Source organism: Salarias fasciatus, chromosome 14 (assembly GCF_902148845.1).
Source record: "Salarias fasciatus chromosome 14, fSalaFa1.1, whole genome shotgun sequence".
In the NCBI taxonomy this organism is placed as follows: Eukaryota; Metazoa; Chordata; class Actinopteri; order Blenniiformes; family Blenniidae; genus Salarias; species Salarias fasciatus.
In genome coordinates, this window is record NC_043758.1 from 5,514,708 (window position 1) to 5,539,566 (window position 24,859).

General features: G+C 43.2%; 1 protein-coding gene across 1 annotated transcript in view; it reads left to right on the forward strand.

The window, feature by feature from the left end:
* The window catches only part of b3glcta (beta 3-glucosyltransferase a), a 90,236-nt gene extending 72,270 nt beyond the window's left edge, over positions 1-17,966 (forward strand). Inside the window, exons 11-15 of the mRNA XM_030108708.1 lie at positions 3,284-3,397; positions 12,981-13,080; positions 13,500-13,619; positions 16,021-16,165; positions 17,400-17,966. Coding sequence (XP_029964568.1) covers positions 3,284-3,397; positions 12,981-13,080; positions 13,500-13,619; positions 16,021-16,165; positions 17,400-17,567 — 647 coding nt within the window. The 3' untranslated portion in view covers positions 17,568-17,966. The remainder of the gene's footprint in view (positions 1-3,283; positions 3,398-12,980; positions 13,081-13,499; positions 13,620-16,020; positions 16,166-17,399) is intronic.
* The last annotated feature ends 6,893 nt before the right edge of the window (positions 17,967-24,859 follow it).

The window sequence follows — 24,859 nt, forward strand, 5'->3', positions numbered from 1 at the left end:
GTAAAATCCTGTTTAGTCTTCATTCTGACCTGTGTTGAGTCCTGAATGACAAGAGCGGAGGCAGAAATGAGGTTTTAAAACAAAACTGGATTAAATTTCCTTCTGATCTTTTTTGCTTCACCTTCATTGTTGCTCTTATTATTTTCCTTTTTTCTTTGTGGCTTCCACAAACTGCCTCCTCTCTCGTGCTGGTTTAAGGAAGACAAGGTCACAGGAAAAACCAGTAAAATCAAAGCACAGTGCAGTGTGGAGCAGGGATTCACGCTGCTTTTATGAGTTTGAATTCTTGATGAATGAAATGATTATTTTGTAAAGTGAGCTGCTAAAAAAGGAAATGGAAAAGCACAATGCCACTTCCTGGCACGTCATAGTTTTAAGTAAAGCTTTTTCCAGTAAATCGTCTCCTCCTTTAACTTGATATAACCGTTACAGGTTGAGTCTGTGCATCAAAGTTACTAATTAATTTTACAGGAGCAATTCTGAACTGTTTTTTTTTTAAAGGTGTAGCTCAGAAGTAATCTCACTAATTCCCCTAATTGCCATTTCCTCTGCCAAGCTGCCATTATTAGCTTCAAATGTAGACGTGAATATTAGATTTACATATTCAAGGTTTTCAGGGATCAATACACCAAAAGAAATGAAAATCCTTCACATTTAATTGGAGATGTCAGTCGGCGTTTGGGCTGCTTCATCTTCCCCTTCCACCACAATTACGCAAGATTAAAAAATCACGTTTTGATGAACATGGATACAGACATTCATTTCTTCTAAATTTCTGTTTCTTTAATTAAAAGAAGATGAAAAATTAGATGTGATTGATGTTTTTCTCGCCTTGTTCTTTCCATGGTAACTCAAAGTGCTGTAGTGTGTCTGTTTGGGAAGTTTGAAGCTTTAATGCTGAAGTGTTTATCCTGAACTACCAGAAAGAGATATGGCCAAGAAGTTTTTTTGTATTTTTAAATTAAACATTATATAAACTTGTTTCGTCCATCAAACTGACGCCAGCTTGATAAACCAGTCATGACTCACACTTTCAGGCTACAATAATCCAGGAAATACAGTAAATCTGCATCAAATCCGGCCTTCAGCAAGAAGTTCCTGTTGGCTTTTTACACGCAGGCATCAAACGTGACGTTTGAAAATGAAATCCAATCGAAATCTGAAAACAACAACAACAAAAAAATCCCGTTGAAGATGAAACACCTTCACTGAACACACGAGTGGCTGTTATATCCTGGGAAACAACAACAGCGGCGGCGGCGCCTCGTGCTTTAACAAGTTAACGGGGTTGACAGTGAAATTAATGGGTAGTTATTTCCTCGGCTAATATCAGCAGATTCCCTCTCAACCTGCTCCAATCTGGCAGCGGCAGCTCGGCTCACTCAGCTGTCAGCCGCAGCCCGGGAAGCTGCTCTAAACCGGAGGACGCGGCGATGAGACGGCGCTCTGATGATACTGAGCACATTTTTAATTGAGATTTATGTGTAACAAGTTAAAATGATCCATCCCTCCTCGCTTGAGTGGCACAAACACTAATAACACTGCTGAATGAGTCTGCGGCTGCTGTGAATATTTATTATTATAAAGAGAACGTGAGTGACGTGTGGTCTGGCTGATCTGAGCCGCCGTCTCCATATCGCGCTTCACACACACACACACACACACCGGTCAGAGTTGACGAACTGGAACGCTTCATTTCCTGGCGAGTTTTGAGGAAAGTGTCATTTTCTTTTGGACCCCAGAGTCCAACAAACAGTCCAGACACCTTCTGGAACTACAGCCATGGCTCTCCTCCATTTTTATTCACATTAATATTCCGTGTATTTTTAAAGCCTTAGAACATATGTACATAGAACTATACCTTCTCAGTGCCTTCACAGCTGCTTTACATATAATTTGAAAGCGGTGATTTGAGACCTCAGTGGTGCTGTCAACCTGACTGTACTTCAGCAGTTCCAGAAGTTTTGCAGGCAGGTTTATCTCCTTGCTTCATTCTTTTCGTGCTAAAAGTGCCACTGTGATTCTTTCTTTTTTTTTTTTTTCTTATGTATGAGTGTTGAGCACAGCCTGGAGCTTCTGCCACCGCGGCCGCCGCTGCTGCATATGTCTGGATAACCTGTGTTTTTCTGTCACCTCAACAACCCTGAAACTTATCGTATCAACTCCTGACCTCATCAGCCTCGTCCCAATCAAAACTATAGGAAAAAGTCTGACTCCAGCAACAGGGTCAGCGACTGCTGATGCCTTGCTGAACGACTCCGGGTATAAATAGACCGAAAAGTACGTACAGTTAAAGAAATGTGCTAACTGCTGCCACTGCCGCACAATACCAGACCTCCTTCTGAAGAGGGCAGCTGAAGGCCAGAGGTTCCCGTTTGCTCCCGGGCATCCAGCACAAGAAAGTTACCAACTGGTTTGGTGGGGGGGAAAAAAAAACAAACCAATAACCGAAAAACAAGTCATGTCACACGTTGATGTGATATTGTGCAGCTGGAACATGATATGATATGCGATTCAGAGCGAACCTGAACCTGTTGTTGAGGATCGGTGAGCTAAAGCTCCGTTTTTTAAAACAACACTTGAGTCCACTCCATAATATTTGTTTATTTACTAATCCTGTCAATTTATAATTTTTTTTTGCTTTTTAAAAAAGCAGCAGAGGACTGTGGAGGAGGAAAACTGCCTCGTTTCGCTTTCTCCCAGGTGAAAGTGCAGCAGCAACAACCAGATAATTATGTCAAGGAGCACAAGTGGCTCAGATCAGACCGACTTCAAGGCCAGAAGAGACCTCAGAGCGGGGAAGAAAGCGTTTTCATTTCATTTCATTTCATTTTCACAGATGGTTTCAGTTCACTCATGCCACCTCTGGTGAAATTAAAAAAAAAAGAAAAAAAGAAAAAAAAGGAGTCATAATTACTAGTTGTGAAGGATGGTGGGAGATGTAAAGTGGCCGACTGGTGTTTGTTGTGGCTTTCAAGCCTGCAGGAAAGCAAACATGTTATTAGAAAGGATTTTTTTTTTCATGTGGAAATGGCGATCATATATATTCAGCACATGTATGTATGCATAAGTACATTTAAATTCAGTGACCTCTATTAATGATTCTGTGATCTTTACAGAAATCTTCTACCAAAATATGAGAGAAGCTTCACAGAATTCTTGTAATACAATAAATGTGAAGCAATTATTGGGCCTGGGAGGAAGGCTGCGCTGCACAGAGCCAAAGGTCTGCTGCTTGGGAAACTTGTGAGCACCGTATTGATTCTTCTGCCCTTTGCTCCAGTTCCAGTGATAAAGAAGACTTGGGAAAAGGATGCCTTATTTTTAGAGTATTACAGCGACCATGCTGATCCTTCCATCCCCACCATCGATTTAGGAGTTCCAAATACCGAGAGAGGTAAGTTCCCCCCTTTCTCCGGCCTCCTGTGTCCCGTCACATTGTTCTTTGGTAAAGATGTGGACTGAAACTCTAAATCAAAGGCTATATGTGAAAAATACAGGAGAAAACTCTTTTTTTGTGACCTAAAACCTTGAGAAATAAGCTGCAAGTCAAATGAGAAGTTGCAGGTGAGTGAAAGCTGCAGCGAGTGGGAGTGTGGCGCTCAGGTTTTCACATAATGACAGTTAGGAAAAAGAAATGCATTATCAGGTTATTGTAAAGACCCTGCGGTATTACATACTGCTCTCTCTGCTGTTGTATTTGAATAATTTTGAGCTGTAAAATGGGCCTGTGTCTTTAGTTTGTTCTTGAAAATGGGAAGCTTTTCCTTGATCAACAGCTGAAACCTGAGCGTTTACTCCTGACAGGCTGGGCCAACATGGTTTCCACCGTCTGCAGAGCTGCCAGGGTGTAATAACTCAGATGTTTGCTGTGGATATTTGGTTTAGATCCGCTGATAAGCTCGTGCTAGCTGCTCCTGACCAGGGTGGAAGTTTTCTACACAGCAGACTTTTGAACTCAGCCAGACTTTCAAGGCAAACATCGCACATGTTTTTGGCACAGTATAGACTTATTTTCAGCTGAATCCGGCAGTATGGCAGGTGGGTTCTCTATTTCTAATTATTTTAAGAGTGACTTTCCCAATAGAAATATTTTGGACATGTTTTCGTTTTCAGGAAAATTGGCTATTTAACCAAATTACCTGGTATTTGCAGTGCACTTCTCTGAGCTTATTGCTTTTAATGGACTCTTAATTGATGGAAAAGATGCTTCTATATTCTATGCACATATAAAAATCACTTAGTGTAAGTTTTTGGAGTCTTAAATGAAACATGAAGGTCACGCAGGTCGAGTTTTATCCCCTTTTAGTGACATTTGCTTGCATACAAATCATAAAACAGCAGTTTGAACGCTATCAGTGATGTTATGGTTAAAAATGATCGTATTTGGGTTAAAAAACGAAAGTTAATTTGTATCACTGTATCAAAGTTTCATGAGTGCAAATGATTGGAATATGCAGTGTCATCCAGTGTAGAGAAGCTGCCGCAGTTAAGGCGAGGTGGGCTAAAGCAGAAAACCGCTCAGCAGGTGGTCTGCTGTTGACAGTCCTGATAATGAAGCCCAGAGGCGTCTCCCTCCGGAGGGGCGCCGGGCCTGATTGACTGGGAGGAGACTCTGGGACACACCGGGTCTCTTTGCAAGGAAAATACATCCCCGGCTCCCGCTCAAGCCTTTTGATCCCCCCAGGAGGGGATTTAACCCAGCAGCATCCTGCAGCGACTCCTGAGGGAGAGCGCGGAGGATGCTGGCGGATGTTGTTGAGTTTAACGATGCAGAACCGGCTGGTTTCCACGAACGCGCTGAACCAGGAAGAGAGCCATCGATGGAGGGACTCTTATTGCTTCCACACGAGTCCAAGCTGAAACGTGATGTAATGTAATGATGATTTCAGTGCGGCGCGTTGTTCTGTTCATCTTATCTGATGGAAGCTGAAGTCATTGGTTCCTCAAGGCAAAATCTTGACTGTTCCCTTCTGTCTTTTCTCACCGGGGTTGTCATCGGTATCAGAATGTTCTGGCAACACAGCATATTATTTATATGTCAGATTCATTAACTATCGGTTTTATTGTTATTTTACGAGTTCCAAAGGCCCAATAGAAATCAGGCTCTATGGTGCAACAACATGAAAGATCTGTATAATGCACAGTTGCATCATGTGCAGAAAACATGTATCTACCCATGTTTAATTCATGCACTCCATGATATTTATTAAACACAAACAAGCACCTGAATTAACATTGACCGTCAGAGCGTTTGGAATAATCCCCCACAAACCGGGGATGTCAGCCTTGCTGCTTGCTTGAGGACATTTGGCTAAAAATTAGGCTGCGCTCTGATGGCCGGCGGCAAAAAAAAGCACTAAAGATTCCTCATGTTGCACCGTAATGGGATTCTGCATCAGCTGCGGCCTTTCTTTTTCTTCCGCGGTGGAACGGGCAGAGGTTGCCGTTCAAAGGAGCCAGATTTAGTCCACAGCCTGCCTTCAGTCATCGTCTCCAGGCTGCCTGGTCCTTTAACAAGGACGTCTTTTGCAACCTCTTCCCACGGAGGCACTGAAGGAAGCAAACTGCCACCGGCTCTCGCTGATATATGTGGACCGGCCTCGTCGGCGGAGTTACTGGGATATGAGGCCCGGGCTGTTGTTGAAATGCAGTCCCCGTTCTCCAAGCGCCGCCTCATCCTCCATCCTCCGCTGTGAGCAGTGACAGTTCTCACCCACTTCTTGCTTCATAACAAATCCGCTACCGAGTCCTTCGCTTCCCTCACGATGCACCAACTGTCAGACTAATCATTTTGACTTTCTTTTTTTTTTTTAAATCAAATGTTCACACTGAAAGTCGTGAAGATATATAAAAAAAAAAAATAAAAAAAAGAAGAAGAAGAAAAGCAATCTGACAAGTACAAATAAAGGATTTTCTCACAGTCACTACCGAGGGAAGTTTCAAGTGATGCTTCAATACTGCAAGAATATGGAGAGAGAAACTGTAAACAGAGTACTAATACTTAAACTACTCCGGCATCTGGCAAATTATTGGAGAAAATCCACAAGTGATCATCATTTGAGAAGTGACTGTACCCATGAACACAGTAAAACTTCAGCATATGTTGACCCAACTGATGCAACGACGTGATGGAAGCTGCAGGTTTGACATGTTTCGAGTAAAATGAAGGTGAAAAAAGCTTATCCTGGGCCACGGTGCTGCTCTGCAGCTTGAAATCCATCCCTAATGTTCAGCAGTTTGGAGTCGGGCCACGTCTGACTGAAAGCAAACTGATCTAAATTCTGTTAAAATGCTCAAAAATTGATTTTAAGGACATTACAATATAAGAGAATTGATTAAACATGTCACCACTCGGTGGGATTACATTGTAAAATTACTATTTATGGCTAATTGAGAGCAAAGAAATGCTCATAATATTTATGGACTGGTTTACTCGCATTGTTAAATGAGGCTTTTTGTGTTTCTGCTCTTTTTCTCTCATCGATTGGCTCTGCGTTGCATTGTGGGACAGATTGTATAGTGCTCAGTGCAATGATTGTTCTCCTGTAATACGTTGAACGGCATTTCTGATGTGTCAACAACATAACAGGCGCAGACAGGCCTGAATACAACAGAGCACAATGCCACATGGTCACGTTGGAACAACCGTGACGGCTCTAAATGTAACATTTCTTGCTTTTATAAACCTTTTATTCGGGGAATTTGGCCGACAAACCAAATTGCCAAGATTGCAGTCCAGTTCTCTGCTGTTAATGTTCATCTAACTGATACACAGGGTTGAGGAATTTCATGCACACTCGTAAACTGCGGTTAATTTGTACTTTTCGGAGCTTATGTTAGATTTGACATGAAGCAGGAAAGCCTGTTCTGTGCAGAAGGTCTGCTTTATGGTGTAGCTGATCACATGCGAGGCTGCACCGGGAGCATACAGACGACAGAAAGCACCGCCAAGGCAGAAAATAGACTCGTCTGCAGGATGAATAGCTGGTATTTATCCCTCAGGCATGTTTTTATCAACAGTCTGGAGACTTTGTTTGAAAACATCAGTGGTATTTTAACCGCTATTGGGGAAGTTATTGCTCAAAATGATTTGGTCTGAAAAGTGTTCATAGCACAAACCCGAGAATGAAAATGTTATACTTGATCAATTCAGTGTTTTATGTGTAAAATAAACAAGTTCACAGCATTATACAGAATGGAAAAGCTGCTGATTACGTATATAGACAGGGTTACAAGCAGCAATGAACTGTGAGTTTAGATGCTATTGTCACAGTTTTCTGTTTACTGTCGACGCATTTTAGACGATTCTCTGGTTTCTATAAATAGTAGCTTTAACATTTTAATCAACAAATTGTTTCAGTTCTAACAAGAGAAGCAGAAAAATTGCACAAAGTTCACAAGTGAAGGGTTCAGACCCAGTTCAAAATAAATCAATTACAGCACCGGTTTTGTAGTTTTTAGTACAACATTTAATGAAAATGATAAAATGGAAAACCATAAAAACAAAGTTTCAGTTGTGTCAGTTGCAGATAGTTCTGGTCCTCATCCTGTATTTACTGCATTCTCCATTTGAAGTGTATCTGTCCACAGCCTGAATATCTAATAAGTGGCCTTGAACCAAAAGCTTTTGCTGGATGTGAAGTGAGCGGTGTGTGTGTGTGTGTGTTTAGAGTTAATTTGCTTCCTTGCGTGTGTGTGAGAGGTTCCAGCTCTGCTTCATTAGGATTTTAAAGACATTTATTCAGGTTTTATTGGTGTAGTCTGCTGGTGAAGCCGCTTCAATCACTATGCATGGGGGACAAATAATTAAAACTGATTCAGAGCCATAATTCAGTCTATTCCGCTCACTAAATCTCAACCTGGGAGTAAAGAAAACACAGCTGGAACAATCAGGGGTCCGGCTTGATCAACACAGAGGCTGGAAACGAGGTGAAGATGAGACGGAAGTGACACTGAACTGAAATGTGCTCAAATTAAAACCACGAGAAAACCAAAAGCGGAGGAACAACAGAGCAACAAGGTGGAGATGAAGATGGTTAAAATACAGATAGACAACTTTCAGCTGAATTCAGATCACTTTACCCCCAAGAGGGCATTTTAAAGGCTGGATGAGTCACAGGAGAGCTGACATAAACACAATCAGGAGAAACGATGCACTTAAATACTTAAATAAAACATGAAAGCAAATCTATTAAAAGCACAAAGTCGGAAATGGGTTTATGGACCAATTTTCTTTGAGTCGCCAGATGGTGGAATTAAAATTCAAACAATTATGTCTAATGATTTCCCCCGTTGAAATACAATTAAACGCCGCGGCTTTTCAAAACGAGAGGGTTGGACAATGAGAGGAAAAAAGCCGGCGTCCTTGGTTGATGCACTGATTGTAAACACAGAGGCGACTTCCTGTAGTGAGGCAGATCTGAAAAGGCGGGAATCGAACGTGCAACCCGTGGAAATACAAGCTTCTCGCGCAGACATGTCCGGTGGATGGTACTGCAGTCATTCATTCACTGAGGACGCATGTTATGAAGCACTTTCTCTCAGTTTGAGTTGTGAAAAAGTCTTTTGGAGAGTTAAGCAGACCCTGGTTCTGACAAACTAAGCTCCTGGAAAAATATCAAATAAACAAAAGATGCAAGGAAGACGATGAAAAAGAAGAAAAGAGGCCTCGCTTGTTTAAAGTGCAGCCTTCCTGAACGTCGCTCATACGCTGCAAAAACAGATTTCATATAGATTTTAAATCCACGGTGTGTTTTTTTTTATCAGCCAGTTATTAAACGCAGTGAGGTTTGGTTTTGTCCCGTCGAGCCACCAAATGTTTGCTTTGTGTCTGGAGTTAAAACAGCGAAGCCCTGCTGGAGAAGCTTCTGACTGAAGTGGCTCGTTGTTGTTGTTGTTTTCTCACATTCGTCCACTTCTCGCCGCTCGGAAAAGGAAACTGATACCCCAAATTCCTAAATGTTGTGAGCTGTGGCGGTTTATCTTAATGAAACAGATCCGCGGGGGACTGCAGGAATTAAAACTCTCTCACTCTGCAGTTTGAATGTGCCGCAGACGCCTTTTTCAAGTCGTGCTGCGTCTCAAACTCATTTCACAAAGCGCGACACTTCAGCCGGACTGCCTGCTCCGTGGGGGCGACTTTAACGTCCTGCCACTGCTTCTTTAAACTAATGATTTCTATTATTGCTTTTTCAAGCTGGTGTTGGCAAAAATCTGTCTTCCAGACCGGGTAGAAGAATTTTATTTTTTTTGTGTGTGTGTGTTATTATTGTTATTATTTAATTGATTAGTTTTTGGAAGGAAGCGCCGGCGTTGGCTGCAGTCCACAGTCCATCATGAAGGCAGCGGGGGTCTCCTCCGGTCTGGGGAAGAGCCAGAAACCGAGGCGGCGCACATTGTCAGTCCGATGGACTCATTAATAGATTTCACATCCAGCATTTCTTCTGTAGCTTGTCTCCAATATCTAGGAAAAGAAATGTTGAATATAACTGAAGGTAACTGGCCTGTATGGTAATGAAATCCCAGAGAACAATAAATGTATTATGCATTATCTTTAAACAGAAATATTCAGGGGAGTCGGAGACGTGAAGCCATTGGCCTTCATAACAATCGGATCAGCTCGCACTAAGATGATTTATAGCTGAGGTGAAATAAGAAATAAGCAGTTTATCTGTCTCTCAGTGATAGCCCGCATGATCAGCACATGTATAATTTATTTTCCATTTCCTTTCACAGACTTCCATCCACTCCTCGAGGTTTATGCTAATCACACTCGGCATCCTTGAAGTCCATCATCAGACATCAATATGTCAGGAGTCTTGAGCGTCGCCGTGATGCTGCGTCTTCCTCTCGGCGTTTCTCTGCCCCCGGAGCCACGTCTCCAAACTCCACCACGTATTTACAGGCCAACCAGAGAGCAGGAGGCAGTTTATAAGCAGTAGGGTTCAGATATGCACAGTTATTTTGGAGACTCCACTAAAAACAAGGAGACTTTACTAAATGAATTCACCATTTTGACTCTGAAACAAGCTTCTCCCCGATTTAAAACCTGCCAAACGGCTCTCTCGCCGAGAAGAGTGAACTCTGGTGAGAACTTTGTGCAGCCTGTCTGTATGCACAGGATTCTGAAAATGGAGAAATAAACTCAGTCGGAGGTTAAAAATTTAGATCGTCTCAGCAAGTTGGGGAAGGAATGATGCAAGACCTTGAAATTTGGGGAAGTGGCGCCGGGACTTTATCGAGCAAGAACACGCACTCGTCATGGTCAAGTGTGCTGCACCCACCTTCGGTTTGAGAAAGAGGAACCGGATTACGTCTGAATATCAATATTCTCTCGGATCTTTTTAAAGATGCTGCGTGAAATACAAAGAATAAACCTGCCGAGTTCCTCCAGACTATTAAACACTGCTAACTCCCCTCAAACCAGATATAGGATTACCCGGCTTGTCTTGGAGATCTGCGTCTGAAAGTCTGCATTTTGGATTTTATTCCTGTCAGCAGTTCAAGGTGTCCCTTCTTATTCTATATTCAGATACTTGGAGAAAGTAAAAAAAAAAAAAAAAAAAACACCTTGGGTGCCTTATAAATAAAACAGCAGGGCCTCAGTATTCTTTGTGATGCTTGCCACCAGGGATTTCCGTGTCTCAGCTCTCAGCCATGATGGCGTGCAGATACTGCGATGGGTGTATTGCTTCGCCTGCCTTGCGTTTGTTGTGTACTGCCACATCACCGCTCGTGTTTGCAGTGGCTGGCAGAACATTTTGTTCCATCTGGCCGTCATGTCAAACACGCCACAGCGTAAGTTTGTTCCACCTGCCGAATATACCTTATTATTTCTTAGAGATGTCAGGATGCAGACAGTGGTTGGTGGTGGTGGTTTTTTTTTTTTCTTCTTCTTCTTCTCACAAAACTCTAGAGGACATATTGTGTGGAAAAGTGCAACCCCATGCGGTCTGCGACACTTTGAAAAGCCGAGCCGTTTTATGAAATAGCCCCTCAAATGCAAGGTCGCCGCTTTGATCTGTGCAGCGGCTCGCGTGTGCACAAACAGCTTCATGAACCTCTGAGAAGTGTCCTTGAGCAGATAATACAGATCGGATCCCTGTTTACGCCTTTCATCGGCGAGCCTTGAACGCACCCTTGTTTGTAAGTTTTAGGTAGAAAAGTCCGAAATAAAAGCCCCTCTGGGGAGAACGATAATAACTTGTTTGCGGTCGTTAAATGTTTGAGTCTCTGCTGGGGCTAATTGTTTTTATTGATCAGCATCCTTCTTGTCAAACCTTTTAGAGCGTGTTCTCACTTGTCAGGTTTTTTAAAAAGAGTTAAAGGAACTCTGGTCGAGATTGCTTTGTTAAGGCTGTTTTGTGGAAGTGGGCTATCAGCCTTCTGGTCGATGATTCTTCTGCTTGATTGTTTTTACTATGGAGGGGTAAAATGTGTCTCCATCTCACAGTGTAGAAATTTAGGGGTTGGTTTTGAGCTGCTTTTCAAAGCTTGAACCTGAGTTTTCTGTCTAAAATGAGGCGAAGCAATATTCAGATCCTCAGCACAACTGAAACCCAAACCTTCTGTTGGTCCATGGTGTCCTCCGGAGAGCACAGAACATTATGAAGGACGGCTCAGGTCCTCGTTTCCACCGGTTTGACCTCCAACAGGCACAAAAACAGCCAGACCCAGAAACAGTCTCTCTACCAGAGTCAGAGCCTCCTGATTTCACACACTCACTGATTCAGACACACTCCGCTCATCGCACGCCAACCACACCGACACACACACACCTGAAAGATCTACTGTCAGGCGTCTGTCAGCTTCTTGTCATGTTGCAGTATTTTGGTTCATTTTCACGGTGAGCAGAGCAGCCCTTCATTTCCACTGTACATGTTCTGATAGTGAAGACTTCCTGTTTCTGTTTCATGCCATAAACAACCTGCTGCACGTCGCTTTTCAGCAATTATCTCACTGTTTTTGATGTAAAGCTTGTTTAAACCGGTCTCCCTCGCTCACGATGCCTTTCAAGCGCACGTTTAATGATCACTTCAGTTTTATTTTGTCATTTATTTTCTTTTTTGATCTTATCCTCTGATTTATGTTTTGTGCTCTATCGGACGTCTTTCTGTCTCCGTGCAGCATTATTCCCCGCTGATTTCTTGATTATAAAGCAATTTGTGACTGTCTTTAAAAAGCACAGCATCAAAAAAAAAACAACAAATCAACTTGTTTAATTGCATTAGATGTGAAACCAAAAGGTTGACGGTTCAAATTCTCCACACAGTCCTCAAGACCAGCCGTTCTCAGCCCCCGGGGCTCTGATTGCACGATTATTTCAGGTTATCTGTGAAAAATAGTGAGAGTTTTACTTCTTTTCCTTCTTTTTTGATTCAGTCAGCTGCGTTTGAATGAGTTGAATTGTGAGATTCTGTACAGCCGGGAAAAAAAGGACCTTGAATGGAGGAGGTGAGGGAGGGCAGGCCGGCTGTTACTGCAGCACCAAACAAACCCTGTCCTGCTGAGAGCGGCGGCGTCTCCTCCGTCAGGATATGTGACATTAAATCACCGAAATGCACGAAGGAGCCCAGCTGGATGTTTAGATGGACTGTGATCATAAGAAGGGTTACACCGCCTCCTCTTATCTGATAGGTGAAATCAGTCTAATCAGATTGAAGTGTTTACATGCCTTGATTTTAATTGGCTTTGATTGGAGTCCATGCAGCCAGAGCTACTCCTGGACGGATGCCAGTTTTACACTAAGAAAATAAGGAACTACAGTTTGAGAACTGCTGGGTTTTGGAATAATTGACTGACATTCCTGTTGCTCTTATCCTGCCTGTGTCTGAGTGTAACCGCTGCGCTCTTACCAGATAGTTTATTCTCCCGCCTGACAGGGCCCCCTTTATCTTTGTAAACTAGAAAACAACACTTTGTCAATATGTGATTAAGTTGCAGCGGCCATCCTATTGATAGTGTCTGTCTGTTTGCAGGCCACTGTGGGAAAACATTTGCGATCCTTCAAAGATTTCTGAGCAGCGCTGTTCCAAACACCAAGTGGCTTCTGGTTGTGGATGATGACACTCTTATCAGGTATATCTTCCATGATCCGGAGAAGGTTTTTCAACATGCTCTCCCTCTCCTCTCCCTCTCTCTCTTCTAAATGACATGCTTTCATTTATCTCAGCGTTTGACTGACATTTTTTCATAACCGCTGTAATAGAGCCTGTCTCAGCCGTGTGAAGGTTTGCTCAGTGAGTGAGAGAAGCCCCTGGAAAGTTCCAGAGATATTACCACCCTGTCGAACATTTTGAAATCCTCAGTACATAAATTCACGTCCGGCCGGCCACATGTTCTGTCAGATCGGCCCTCTGGACGCATATAAGCGCGCCGGAGGGAGGCGGTTATTTCCGCCTGTACAGTAATACGGCGTGTGGGTGCAGACCTGTCATGATGAAGAGGACGATGATGGTGATGAGCGTGTGATGAGTTCGATCTCCGCCGTTCCGCAGCCTCCCCAGACTGCGGGTGCTGCTGAGCTGTTACGACCCGTCCGAGCCGGTGTGTCTCGGCGAGCGCTACGGCTACGGCCTGAGCCAAGGCGGCTACAGCTACATCACGGGAGGCGGAGGGTGAGTCTCATCCGGCGTGACGGCGGTGAGAGGCTGCAGAGGAACTGCCAAGGGTCTGATGAAGAAGCTGTAATCTGTAATTTACAGATAAACCATTTCAGTTCGGTTTGAAAGTGGGAGGCTCCCCGAAGGGCCCTGCTGCACTCAGAGTACTTCATAAAAATACGGGAAAAATGACCAGTGTGGAACCATCTTCAGGAGTTAATTGAACAAGACAGGGAATCAATTCAGTTTGATTTTATTTATATAGCACCAAAAACAACACAGCCATCTCCAGGTACTTTTTCAGGGAAAAACCCAACTGTTCCACGAGAGAGAAAACTGCTTTTCAGCAGGAAGAACCCTGCAGAACCAGGTTTAGATCCTGGAAGATCCTGGTCTGAGTTCAGGGGAACTTTCACACATGCATAAGTGATGAGGACTTTCCCAGAAAGTCCCTGAAGTGATCTCAGGTCCGGATCGTACCGGGCTGGTGTGAAGGCGCCGACAGCCACGATGGACCAGTAAATATTTGATACACTCTGGATGACAAACATGTTTAGAAAGGTTATTACAGCTGGCCTTTAACTCGTATGTCTCTCACTCACAGTAAACTCACTAACCTTAAATTATGACGAGAGTGTAGCAATAAGTAAAGTGAGACACATTTTATTAAAATGCAGCCATGCCTCAGGACTTTCTCATACAGCTTCATTCAGGTTCACATTAATACATGGCAGGGTATTTGTATATGTTGTGAGGCAACTTTTCCGTCTCCTTAGTAACATAATTTCATCCATTTCTGTACTATTTCTGGATTGGTTTATTTCTTTTTTCACTAACAGGAAGCTGTTCACGTGGTTTTGATGCATCACTGCCTCCGTGGACTTTTAACACACACAAGTTTCTGGTCAACGAATCGATAACAGTGATGATCGGCTCAAAACTCTTTGGTATCAACGATTGGAAATGTCCTCTGTCCACACTGTCCCCAGCAGACAGAGCTGCAGTGTTTATGCTGCATTCTTTTCATCCAATTGTCAAATCGTATCATTTGCGTGTTTGCTGCCACAGTTGAGGCCGAGTGTAAAGTTTCCCTGGAGCTCCTCGAACTCTCACGTTTTTTTCTCTGAATTCTACCACTGCTTGGCGCAAACACTCGACTTTAAGTGAAATCATGCATTATTCCACACAACCAGATGAACAAAACCCCGAAAGCCACGACCCGACAGGAGCTTTATTTTCACAAAGCCTGACATGCAGACGTGGCGGAGCTTCACACTGAAAGCCACATGACGGTGATCAAGTCAAAGCTCTGAGAAACAGTCGGCCAACTGAATACAGAACCAACTTTAATAGGTAAACACATCGCTATCGACAAGACGAACACCCTAACCCATGTATATGTATTTAATATTTAAGCTTTATTTCTACAAAATATGAAATGTGAACGTCACGGTTAGCGAAGTGACTGTCCGTTCTAATCAGACAGCAAGTCCAGCGTCTTAAATCCAATTACCTTCACAATTAAACATCTTGAGTTGATGGCAGATTACATTTCACATTATGAACTTTAGGCTTAAAGCTAAACCAGGTGACAACACAAACCTTGACTCTGGAATGCTGCTGTTGTTAGTTTTTGATGTTGGACAGTGAAGCTTTATTCAGGAGAAGTGTTTAGATTTCATATTGGAGGAGAAAACAATGTCCTTTCTCAAGTGTAGAGTCTGAAATGAAAATGTGTGACTGTCTTATGGAGGGTTTGATCACATTATTAGCTACTACAATGATATTTGGACTTTTAGCAAATTATATTGGAAAGGTTGTCTTATTTTAACCCCCCTCTCTGTTATCTCTCATCCAACTTCAACTGTTGCATCCTGATCTATGACACATGCAAGGAAACAGCGATATGTCAGCTGTCAGTACAGACGAGACAAACCAGTTTGCCCATTTGGCAAAATCTGTGCTCCGTGTAAATCCTGAGCTCTGTGGGAAACTCTGTTTAGGAACACTTAGGTTGACGTGACACTTTACAGCACTACAGCTGCCAGTTTTCACAAAGTGATTTTTCCCTTTTTTAAAAAAAAACAGTTTTGAGTGGCAACCAGCGATTTTCTGGCAGCTTAAGGTTTATTTTTTTTCATGTATAATTGTTTCTCATTCCAAAGACGTGTCACATCATTGCCGTGCAGAGCAGAGTGGCAGGAAAAGGAAGAAAAAAAAAAACCACATCTCAACAGGCAGTTTCAGTCTCATCCCCGTTGCCCTCTTTCCGAACAAATGAACCACACACAATGATCCGCTGAGATGATACAGCTGAACGATATCCCTGTTATTTTCTGCTGTTTAGCAGCAGCGTTCTCCTTGAAGCTGATGGTTCACTGTGGCGTTGAGGCTTCTCTCCGGTGTCTCGCTGCAGCATGGTGTTCAGCAGGGAGGCGGTGGTCCAGCTTCTCGGCAGCGGCTGCAAGTGCTACAGCAACGACGCGCCGGACGACATGGTGCTGGGGATGTGCCTCAACGCGCTCGGCCTGCCCGTCACGCACAGCGCCCTCTTCCACCAGGTGCTTTTCCCACTGCAGCTACGGCTTCGTGTTTTCTCTTCTTTTCTCGTGTCACAACACAAAGGAACAAAGCTCACCTTAGTCCACTAAAACCACCTGCTGTGGACTCGCCTCACCGGAAATAATGAGCATAAATACAAAAACCAAAACCTGAATACAAAAGCTACAACTCAAAGCTACAAATGCTGCGAACACAAAAGCTGTGTTCTGTTTTACTTTTCTAGGATTTATTGAAACAAATATTCTGGTTCCAAACTCTCTCCAGGATCACTTCAGTCACAGATTCTGTGATGAAAAATGCGTTTTTAAAAACCTGCCATTAGATTTCATCGCAGGTTTTCCAGATTCGTCACTGAGAGACAGATTGAGGCCTTAACGACCGGCAGCAGCACGACCGGCTGAGGAGTGGTGTTTTGAAGTCTCGTGCACCCACACAGGTGTTTCCTCTGATTACACCTCTGCTCATGCTGCATTCAAGCGCTCTATTATAGAATCTGTAATCACAGTCGCATGCGTGGGAGACAGTTTGGGAAACTCGTGCGGTCTCTGGACTTGTTTCCAGAATGTGTAAAGACATGAAAAAAACGTGGCTTAAATGCATTCTTAGCAACATCTCAGGCTAAATGATGCTTCAGAAATGTCACGATCAGAAGTATAATGTTTTTGTTGATATTGAATTGTAATTAAGAACCAGAGAGCATTGGGTGTCTCTGACAATAAACCAGTGCTTCCTGCAGACTGAAGCCTTGCAGAGAAATCCAGGGCGGTGGAATATGTGAGGTCGGTCACCGAGCCTCATGTGGGTTTAACAGACAGCATCGTTCGTCGCAGACACTTTGACTTGTAATAGGAAAAGCAGCAGTTTTAATAGGAAATATAATGAGCTCAGTGTACAGTAGCAGGGGCCTCAAGCTAATGCAATCCTGCATCATTAATCCTGTTTGTTCCCGCTCTGACCTTCTGGAAAGCCTTTTTCCAGTTTATCCCATTTAAAGAAAATCCCCAGACGACCGAGCAAGATGACAACCATAGTTCATGTGTCTGTCGGTAGATAAGAGGAAAACGCGTGACTGTGCAGGACCTTTAAAACAAGACATCATAAAGCGTCGGTTTCTGTTTTCGGCCGCTGCGTTTCAACATAAACTTTGGGCTTCCCTGCTCTCTGCAGCACTCGCACGCACTCTCCTGTGACTGCTTCCAAATATAAATTACTGTACTTAATCTTACCTTGCAGGCGCGCCCAGAGGACTATGCCCGGGACTTCCTGGCGCACCAGGTTCCCATCTCTTTCCACAAACACTGGAACATCGACCCCGTCGCTGTTTTCCACAAATGGCTGAAGGACGACGGGAGCACAAACGCCTCGGACCAACTCAACAAGAGGACTAAGACCGAGCTGTAAAGATCTGAAGCACACGGCTCGCCTCTATCAACATGTATTTATGTACAGAGTGTGTGTGCGCGCGTGTGTGTGCGTGTGGGTGTGTTATGTCATGGAAACAATGTATTCACAGCTGTAAATGTTTTTGTATTGTTGATGTTGATGTTATTGAGAGTGTGTGTGTCCATGACTGAGATGCATGTTGAGTTTACTGTTTGATTTGGGAAATATTAATAAAAAAAATGTGTGTGTATTTATATCACATGAGTAATCTGGAACCTGACAGAGGAGACACTGTACCTTTTAGAAATGATCACTAATGCTGTACAATGTGCTCTATTTTGACATAAAAGGACAAATATTGGGGGAAAAAAAAATGATTTTCACTTTTATTGGAGACCTAAATAAGTTCCCAAACTGGGGTGTGAAAGAGATTGACCTAAATTGGGTGCATCTGCCTTCATGTGACCTTGTGCCCACCAGCACTCAGCTTCACTGTAATATTTTAATAAGTAAGAGCTCAGTAAGGGGGTCCGCACCTAAGAAAAAACATTGTGGCCCACTTGAGCTGAATTCATTCCAGCAAAAGACATTGAAACTGTTGTGCAGCACTGAAGTATTAACGCTATGGGAGAATTTATTCTTTATAATTAAGTATCAACACTTAATTGGTTTAAATCATTTATAAATTAACTCTTGGTTTGATTTATATCAAATAACTGAACCTCTGTCACAGCAGTAGCCTGAACGACAGGCTTTTCTGCGTTAGAGAGTCTACCAAAGCCATATTTAATGAAGTCGGGACCAAACTTGTACAGAAGACTTTTCTTTTTGTCTTAAATACTTCTTCCTTAACTTTCGGCGCAGGCAGTAAAGCTGCAGGCTGAATGTTTTGTTCTGCTTATTAGGGTCTGTTAAAATCACAGACACATTCCCACCAGGCTTGAAGTTGTTCCAGTGGTCCGCAAACTTTTTACCGCCTGAGAAAACGTTGGAGTTCAACCTGAACATTCAGGAGAAAAGGCTCCCTCAATTAGCTATAGATACAGCATATTTTCTCCTCCAACAGCCGCATTAATAAAAACTCATTGAAACAGAGTCCAGCACCTCTTCATCACTTATGATTAAGCAAGAACATGAAGAAAAACAGGTGTTTTTACTCAAATAAAGGATCTTTAGTTTACGCTATTACATATTTTTTAGCAAAGAATTGAGACTTTACCGACGTTTACTGCTGCTGATCCACATATCGCACTTTTAGAATCAAGGCGCTGAAGCAGTCTGAGGGTCTTCATGTCCCTCCAGTGGAAACCTGAAGGCGGACAGACGCCGTCATTGCTCCAAAGCAGGCTTCAGGCTCGCAGTTCCACCTCCAGGCGCAAACAAACAGCCTTACTTCAGGCTCCATCAGCAGTCTCATTACGTCTTCGTCTGCTTCTCCGAGGTCCCTCTGACCTCAGACGGCGCCACAAAGAAAAAAGGAAGAGGGCAGGCATAAATTAATGGACTCACTTCCTTGTAAAACATTTTCTGATATCCTGAGGTATGCAGATGAAATGAGTTTTATCGACATCAATAGCGGTTTCTCATTTTCGCTTTTTTTCCCTCTCTGTCTCGTAATTAATTGGCAGACTGTAATTTGCTGACCATCATTAAAGGTCTCTCAAAGACCTTGAGCCTCAGCTGAAGAATTAAACATTTCATTTTCTGGCTGTTTGCCAGCTCGGAAAAATTAATTTGCAGTTGTGATGGTTCATTCCGAAAGAAACGAGAGACGACTGCAGCCGGATAACGCTCGCCAAAGATTTAGAGAAGCTGAGGATTAAGAGAGGCGTAATATTAATTACATTCATTTCGTAAAAAATTAAACCGTTAATAAAAGAAAACTCATTACTGTCACTGAAATGCAAACTGTAAAATCGAAAATGCTTCCTCTGCTTACAGATTTCGTGTTGCTAAATTTACAGCCTTCTGATGGAACAGTGAGCTTGTGCAAGTTCATGAAAAGTCTAACGGCTTCAGGCATTTGAGGCAGAGCAATAACTCAAGTAGACATCCCCCTAACACACCTATGAATTGTAACCTATTTGTAGAAAACAAATTAAATTCCTGGTGGGACTCGCCCACGCAGCGATGAGTCGTGGTAAGACGGAGGGAAACTCTCGGTGTAATTTGAAATAGCATGCGAGGAGCGTTGTTTGAATTTTCCTCCTTCGGTCTTCGTCCAAAACAGCAGAAGAGAGACGAGTGCATCGCCATAATTCCTCTAAAGCACATTCTTTCATTTCAAGTTCAGCCAGGAGTCTGAGTTATAGCAAGAGTTGCACAAATATTGAGGATATGAACTGTACATCCTCAGAAGAGAATTGAGCAGCGTTCTTTTAATACGCTTCATTTTTCATGATGAAATTTTTGAAATATTTTCTGAAGATGTGATGTGAAGGTATAAATGCTGCTGCAGGGCCTGTCCATCCTGCCAAGTGCAAAACTCTGAAGAGCAGAAACACAGGCACTCTTTATTTATATATATATTCTTGGTTTAAGAAAAAAAAAAAAAAAAATGGAACCACATCAAACAGGCTGAATCTCCCTGCAGAGAAATCTGAGTTTTATTGGGAGGGAAAATGACATGACATGAGCGCGGCTCGTTGCAGGAGCAGCACACTCCGCAGAAATGTGTCTAAACCTGCTCAAACATCGTCTCTGAAAGAAAATTGCTGTGGGTTAAATTGGGAGCTGCAGAAAAAAGACTGTGACACATTGTAGACGGTCTTTATCTTCTTTCACCTCTTTACATTTTGTCCTCCCGAAGCGATTCATCACACGGAAAAGTTTAGCATATCGTTTTTCTCTGCTTTCCTCCTACCTTTGGAAGTAAAAATGTATGCTCAGGTACACTTTTTCAGATCGTTTTGCTAAAAAGGATGTAAATTATGCAAGGTATATTCTGGAATGTGCTCATGGAGCACCAGCTGACAATTATCACAACACACGATTTTTCAGAGCTGCATCAAAAAAACTTAGAGCTAAATATCAGACATTATGCGGCTTTTCTTTTCTGTTCGTGGAATAATCGTGAAGTGAGCCGCAGAGGGCTGTTGGAGGGTGTTAAATCTTCTGCCGGGGCCGTTTAAACAGGAGTGCTTGTCCTCGCAGGATCGGCGGCGACCAGCAGGGCCTCCGATGAGACGAGCCGCCTGACGTCTCCGTCACCGTCGTCCCGTCTGAGGCTCTCACCGTCACTCGCTCCCCTCACTTGTTGCCAGTCACATTCCCGTCCCCTCAGAGGAACAGAGCGTCTCTTTAGCAAAACAATGAGGAGGCCTGGGCTGCAGAAACGTGATCTCATTAGGCTGGAATCAAACTGGGTGCGCTGCGTACCGGACGACACAACGCTGGTTCCAGTATGGAGCTGCACCACCGCCATGCTGGCTTCATGAATTTTATCTCTGTCTTCCTCCTCTTCTTTTTTCTTCCGAACTCTGAAACCTTTTTCAACAATTTGTTATCAAAGCTGGAAACTCCATTTCATTGCTGCGCGGAGCAATGAGGAGAAAAATTTGTCATGTGTAATTTGTGGGGGTGTTGACAGAAGAGGAGACTGAGCGAGACTGGCGGAGGAGAAAAATGAAGCGTCTCAACACGGAAGGACTGGCAATCAGAGCCACGGGGAGACAAAAGGGAATGAGTGATCTGAACAATCAAATACAATGAAAAGAAAAAAAACAAAATTATAGCCGAAACTATATCATCATGAAACTCAACCTGCAAATGTCTGAGTAGAAATTTGTTATTACATCAGGAAAACCTTAAAATCATTCATCCGCCTGAGGGCTACACAAAAAAATCCAACAGGTTTATAACAAGCTTCATTTAGTGCTAATGTGTTTTATCCATTTGATAAGTAGAAATGCATTTCGGCATTCTGTACATCTCTTGTTTTAAAGGAAGTGCTGCAGAGATCAGCTGCCGCCCACACACACACTCTGATCCGCAGGCAGCCGGGCCAAACCCGCCATTCCCAAGTCGCCAGCAATAAAACACACCAAATGTTTGTGAGGCAGATGAGGGGGCAACGTGCAATCTTTTTAAAGTCAGAAAAGAATCCCTTTCATGAGAATAATTTCTCTGCCTCCAGCAGTGACACTTTATTGTTGCTGTCAGAGTCCAGAAGAGAAACAAACGAGCTCAAAATCACCGACATAAAACCAGAGAGATGAGATGACGCTCCGGAGGCGCGATTGATCTCAGAATACATTTCTACACATCTGATGTATATCTGCTCCTTTATTTATTTATAATATTGCTGTTAATATATGAAGAAATCTATATGTCATTTGAAGTTTTACAGTTAAAAATGGCAGTGTTGTAATTCCTGCTTATGAGCAAAAATTATACTGGCAGCAGCTCTCCAAAACCTCCGATTCATTTAGTGAGTTTTTTGTTGGGTTTTTTTAGCTTGGAATTCTGACTTCTTCCACCTCATAGTTGTTCATAAATGTACAACTGCTGAAAAGTCTCCTCTGTAAATTCAATGACATGTAATTCTGAAATTGGAAATTTGTAGAGTTTTGGAGACGTAAATGATGTCAAAAAGCCTTTATGGTCATTACACTGGAAAACTTTTATAATTGGAACTTTATTTACAACAAGGTCACACTGGAGGACAAGACGACAAGAAGTTCCCTGCTTAATGAGTGCATGCTAGAAAGACTCAATCTTCCACGTATGTGTAACGCAAATACAAACACTTTGCTGGCATATAAAAGAGGTATCGCTCTTAATCGTTTGACTTTTCCACTCTTTCGCTCCATTCAGCCGCTCAGTGAATCTCCCTGATGACATGAATGCAATTTGCGAACAGAAGCTTTTCACATTTCAGCCGGGTGAAGAGGTCAGGCTGTGAGAGCAAACACATCCATTAATACTGTAACCTTGTTGTACTTTCTCATTGAAGTGAGAACGCTGTCAATTACATGCACACACACACACACACACACACACACACACACACACACACAGAGTTTTCTAAGTCTTGCCCGTCACGTGGTTTGGGATTTATAGATGCAGACAGAGAAGCCATATAGGTGTGTGAAATCTCATTTGGCCCAGGGGATGCTTTACCGACACCATCCAAATAAATTAGATCTCACTGATTATAAATATTATGCATTCAGGAGGTGTTTCTCAGCAGGAGTCATCGCTTCACTTGTCGTTTTCCAGTGAGGAAATGACAATGATAATGAATGTTGGCAAGGCTGGCAAATTAATTATTTCCACGTATATGTATAATTCCTGTGTGTCCTATAAGGCTAATATGATTGTATCCGCACAATTTGGATCATCAAGGCTAACTCGGTGTCAATTGCCCGTCCTCGGCTGGAGAGGGAGGCTCTTTGAAAAGGCAGAGTGGGTAATGTCAGAGGCGTTCGAGTCGCGAAGACGTGCCGGGGAAAGGGGCAGGTTGCAGTTAAAGACGGGCGAAGGACAAATGTTGAAAGTCAAAATGCTATCAGCCCTCAGACATCAGTTATGCAAGATTGGTTTTATAGCTGGTCCAATAGTAAAATAAATAGTACGCTGTCATCGTGTCAGGCGACTGATAGCGATTAAAATATTTCTGAATACTTACCAGCCACCAGCTGCCTGTTCTGAGAGAAGATTAGATTATATTTAAAAAAAAAAAAAAAAGAAAACTTTATTGTCCTTGCAGGGAAATTTGTCTTTAGACAGAAGTCGCAGCCTCAAGGGCACAATAACAGGCAGAGAGCATCATAACAAACAACCGTGCTGCATGGAAGTGCAGCACAACAGCGAAAAATGCAATTAGTCCTATTCATGGAAACAAAATCACACCCAATTTCTGCGAACACCTATTCATCAAAAATAAATTGTGGGAAACAATGAAGGCGAAAAACGAAGTGTGAGGTGTGTGTGTTAGTCCAGAGCAGAATCATTGTGAGTTAATCTGTTTTATTGGTGGGGGAACGGCGCACGCCATGTCGCCATTCAGGCTGCGATATGAGACACTGTGTCATCTGCGCCTTTCAGGGAAGGAGAGCCAGAGTATTAGCTGTCCCAGTTATGACTGTAGTGCACTGATATATCGATGTCTATCTGATGTCTAGTGCATTAAAAAAAAGAACAAAGAGCCGGGCGAGAAGTAATCACCCTCTGAAAAAAGAGATTGCTCCTAAATGAAATAGCCCAATATCCTCAAATAGCTCAATACAGTTTGTTTTGTTCCCTCTAACAGCTCTACCTTCGTGTCGACAGAGCATCTGCTGCTGTGACTTCCTCTCTTATGCTTTATAGTGTTGCAATTCCACACAGCTGAACACCTCACAAGAAAAAAAGGAGGAAAAGTGAGGCTCCAGACAAAGGATGTTCCCACCTTCGCTGCTTGTAAATGGAAAAAAAAGTGCTGCAAATCTCCTGAAATGCAGCTCAATGGAAGTTTTCATTGCAGCCCCAAACCTCCCCAGACGTCACGCCCCCCCGCGGGTATTCGGGGTTTCCTGTCAAATGATTGTCATCTTCAGTGTAACCCGTGGATTTTTAAAGTGGGAAGATGAGCTTCTCCCCCACCGAGAGATTAAACTCCACACGCCTGGCATCACAGGGGTCCTCATTCTGGGTTGACCCCCTGATTTCTCATGCTTTGCTCTTTATGAGATGTTATTGTTTGTTGTGAGGTTGAGTAGTGAAGCAGCACTGCGGAGGCTCAGGAGGACAAAACACACCGCCAGACGAGAGCTGCAAGGTCAAAGTTCACTTTTACTGGAAGTATTTCATTAAAAAGGGAAAAGGAAAAGTTCTTTCCACAATCCTCTCTGTGCTCGGCTTTGTGGCCTTCACCGCCACCGCCAGCCATCACAACTTCCTGTTCCTGCTGTAACCTATTGGCTCCGCCTCCCAGGGCTCCAGGAGGACTAGTCTCATCTCAAGGAGGATTCTCTGGAGGTTCCCTCCTTATTCCATCCCCTGCTCAGCCCCCACAGCCACTCTGCCTGCCCCACCTGCACACCTCTTCCCCCCTGCTACATCCACCTGGGCCGTCAGAAGCCAGGTACTGTCATGGTGCTCATTTCCTGTCTCGTCTGTTTCCTGCTTCGTCCGGTGTTTCAGACTCCTGGACCCCCCCTCCTCATGTCTGATCGCTTCTCTCTGCCCTGGTGTGTTTTTCCTGGGCGTTTTCTCGCTGATCACTTCAGAACAATGCATAAAAACTGTTGTTTGTGTTTTCATTAGTTTTCCTTTTGGAGAAGCTGTCCGGGAGTCTGCTGGTTTAGGCATTAAATTTAACAGGCTTG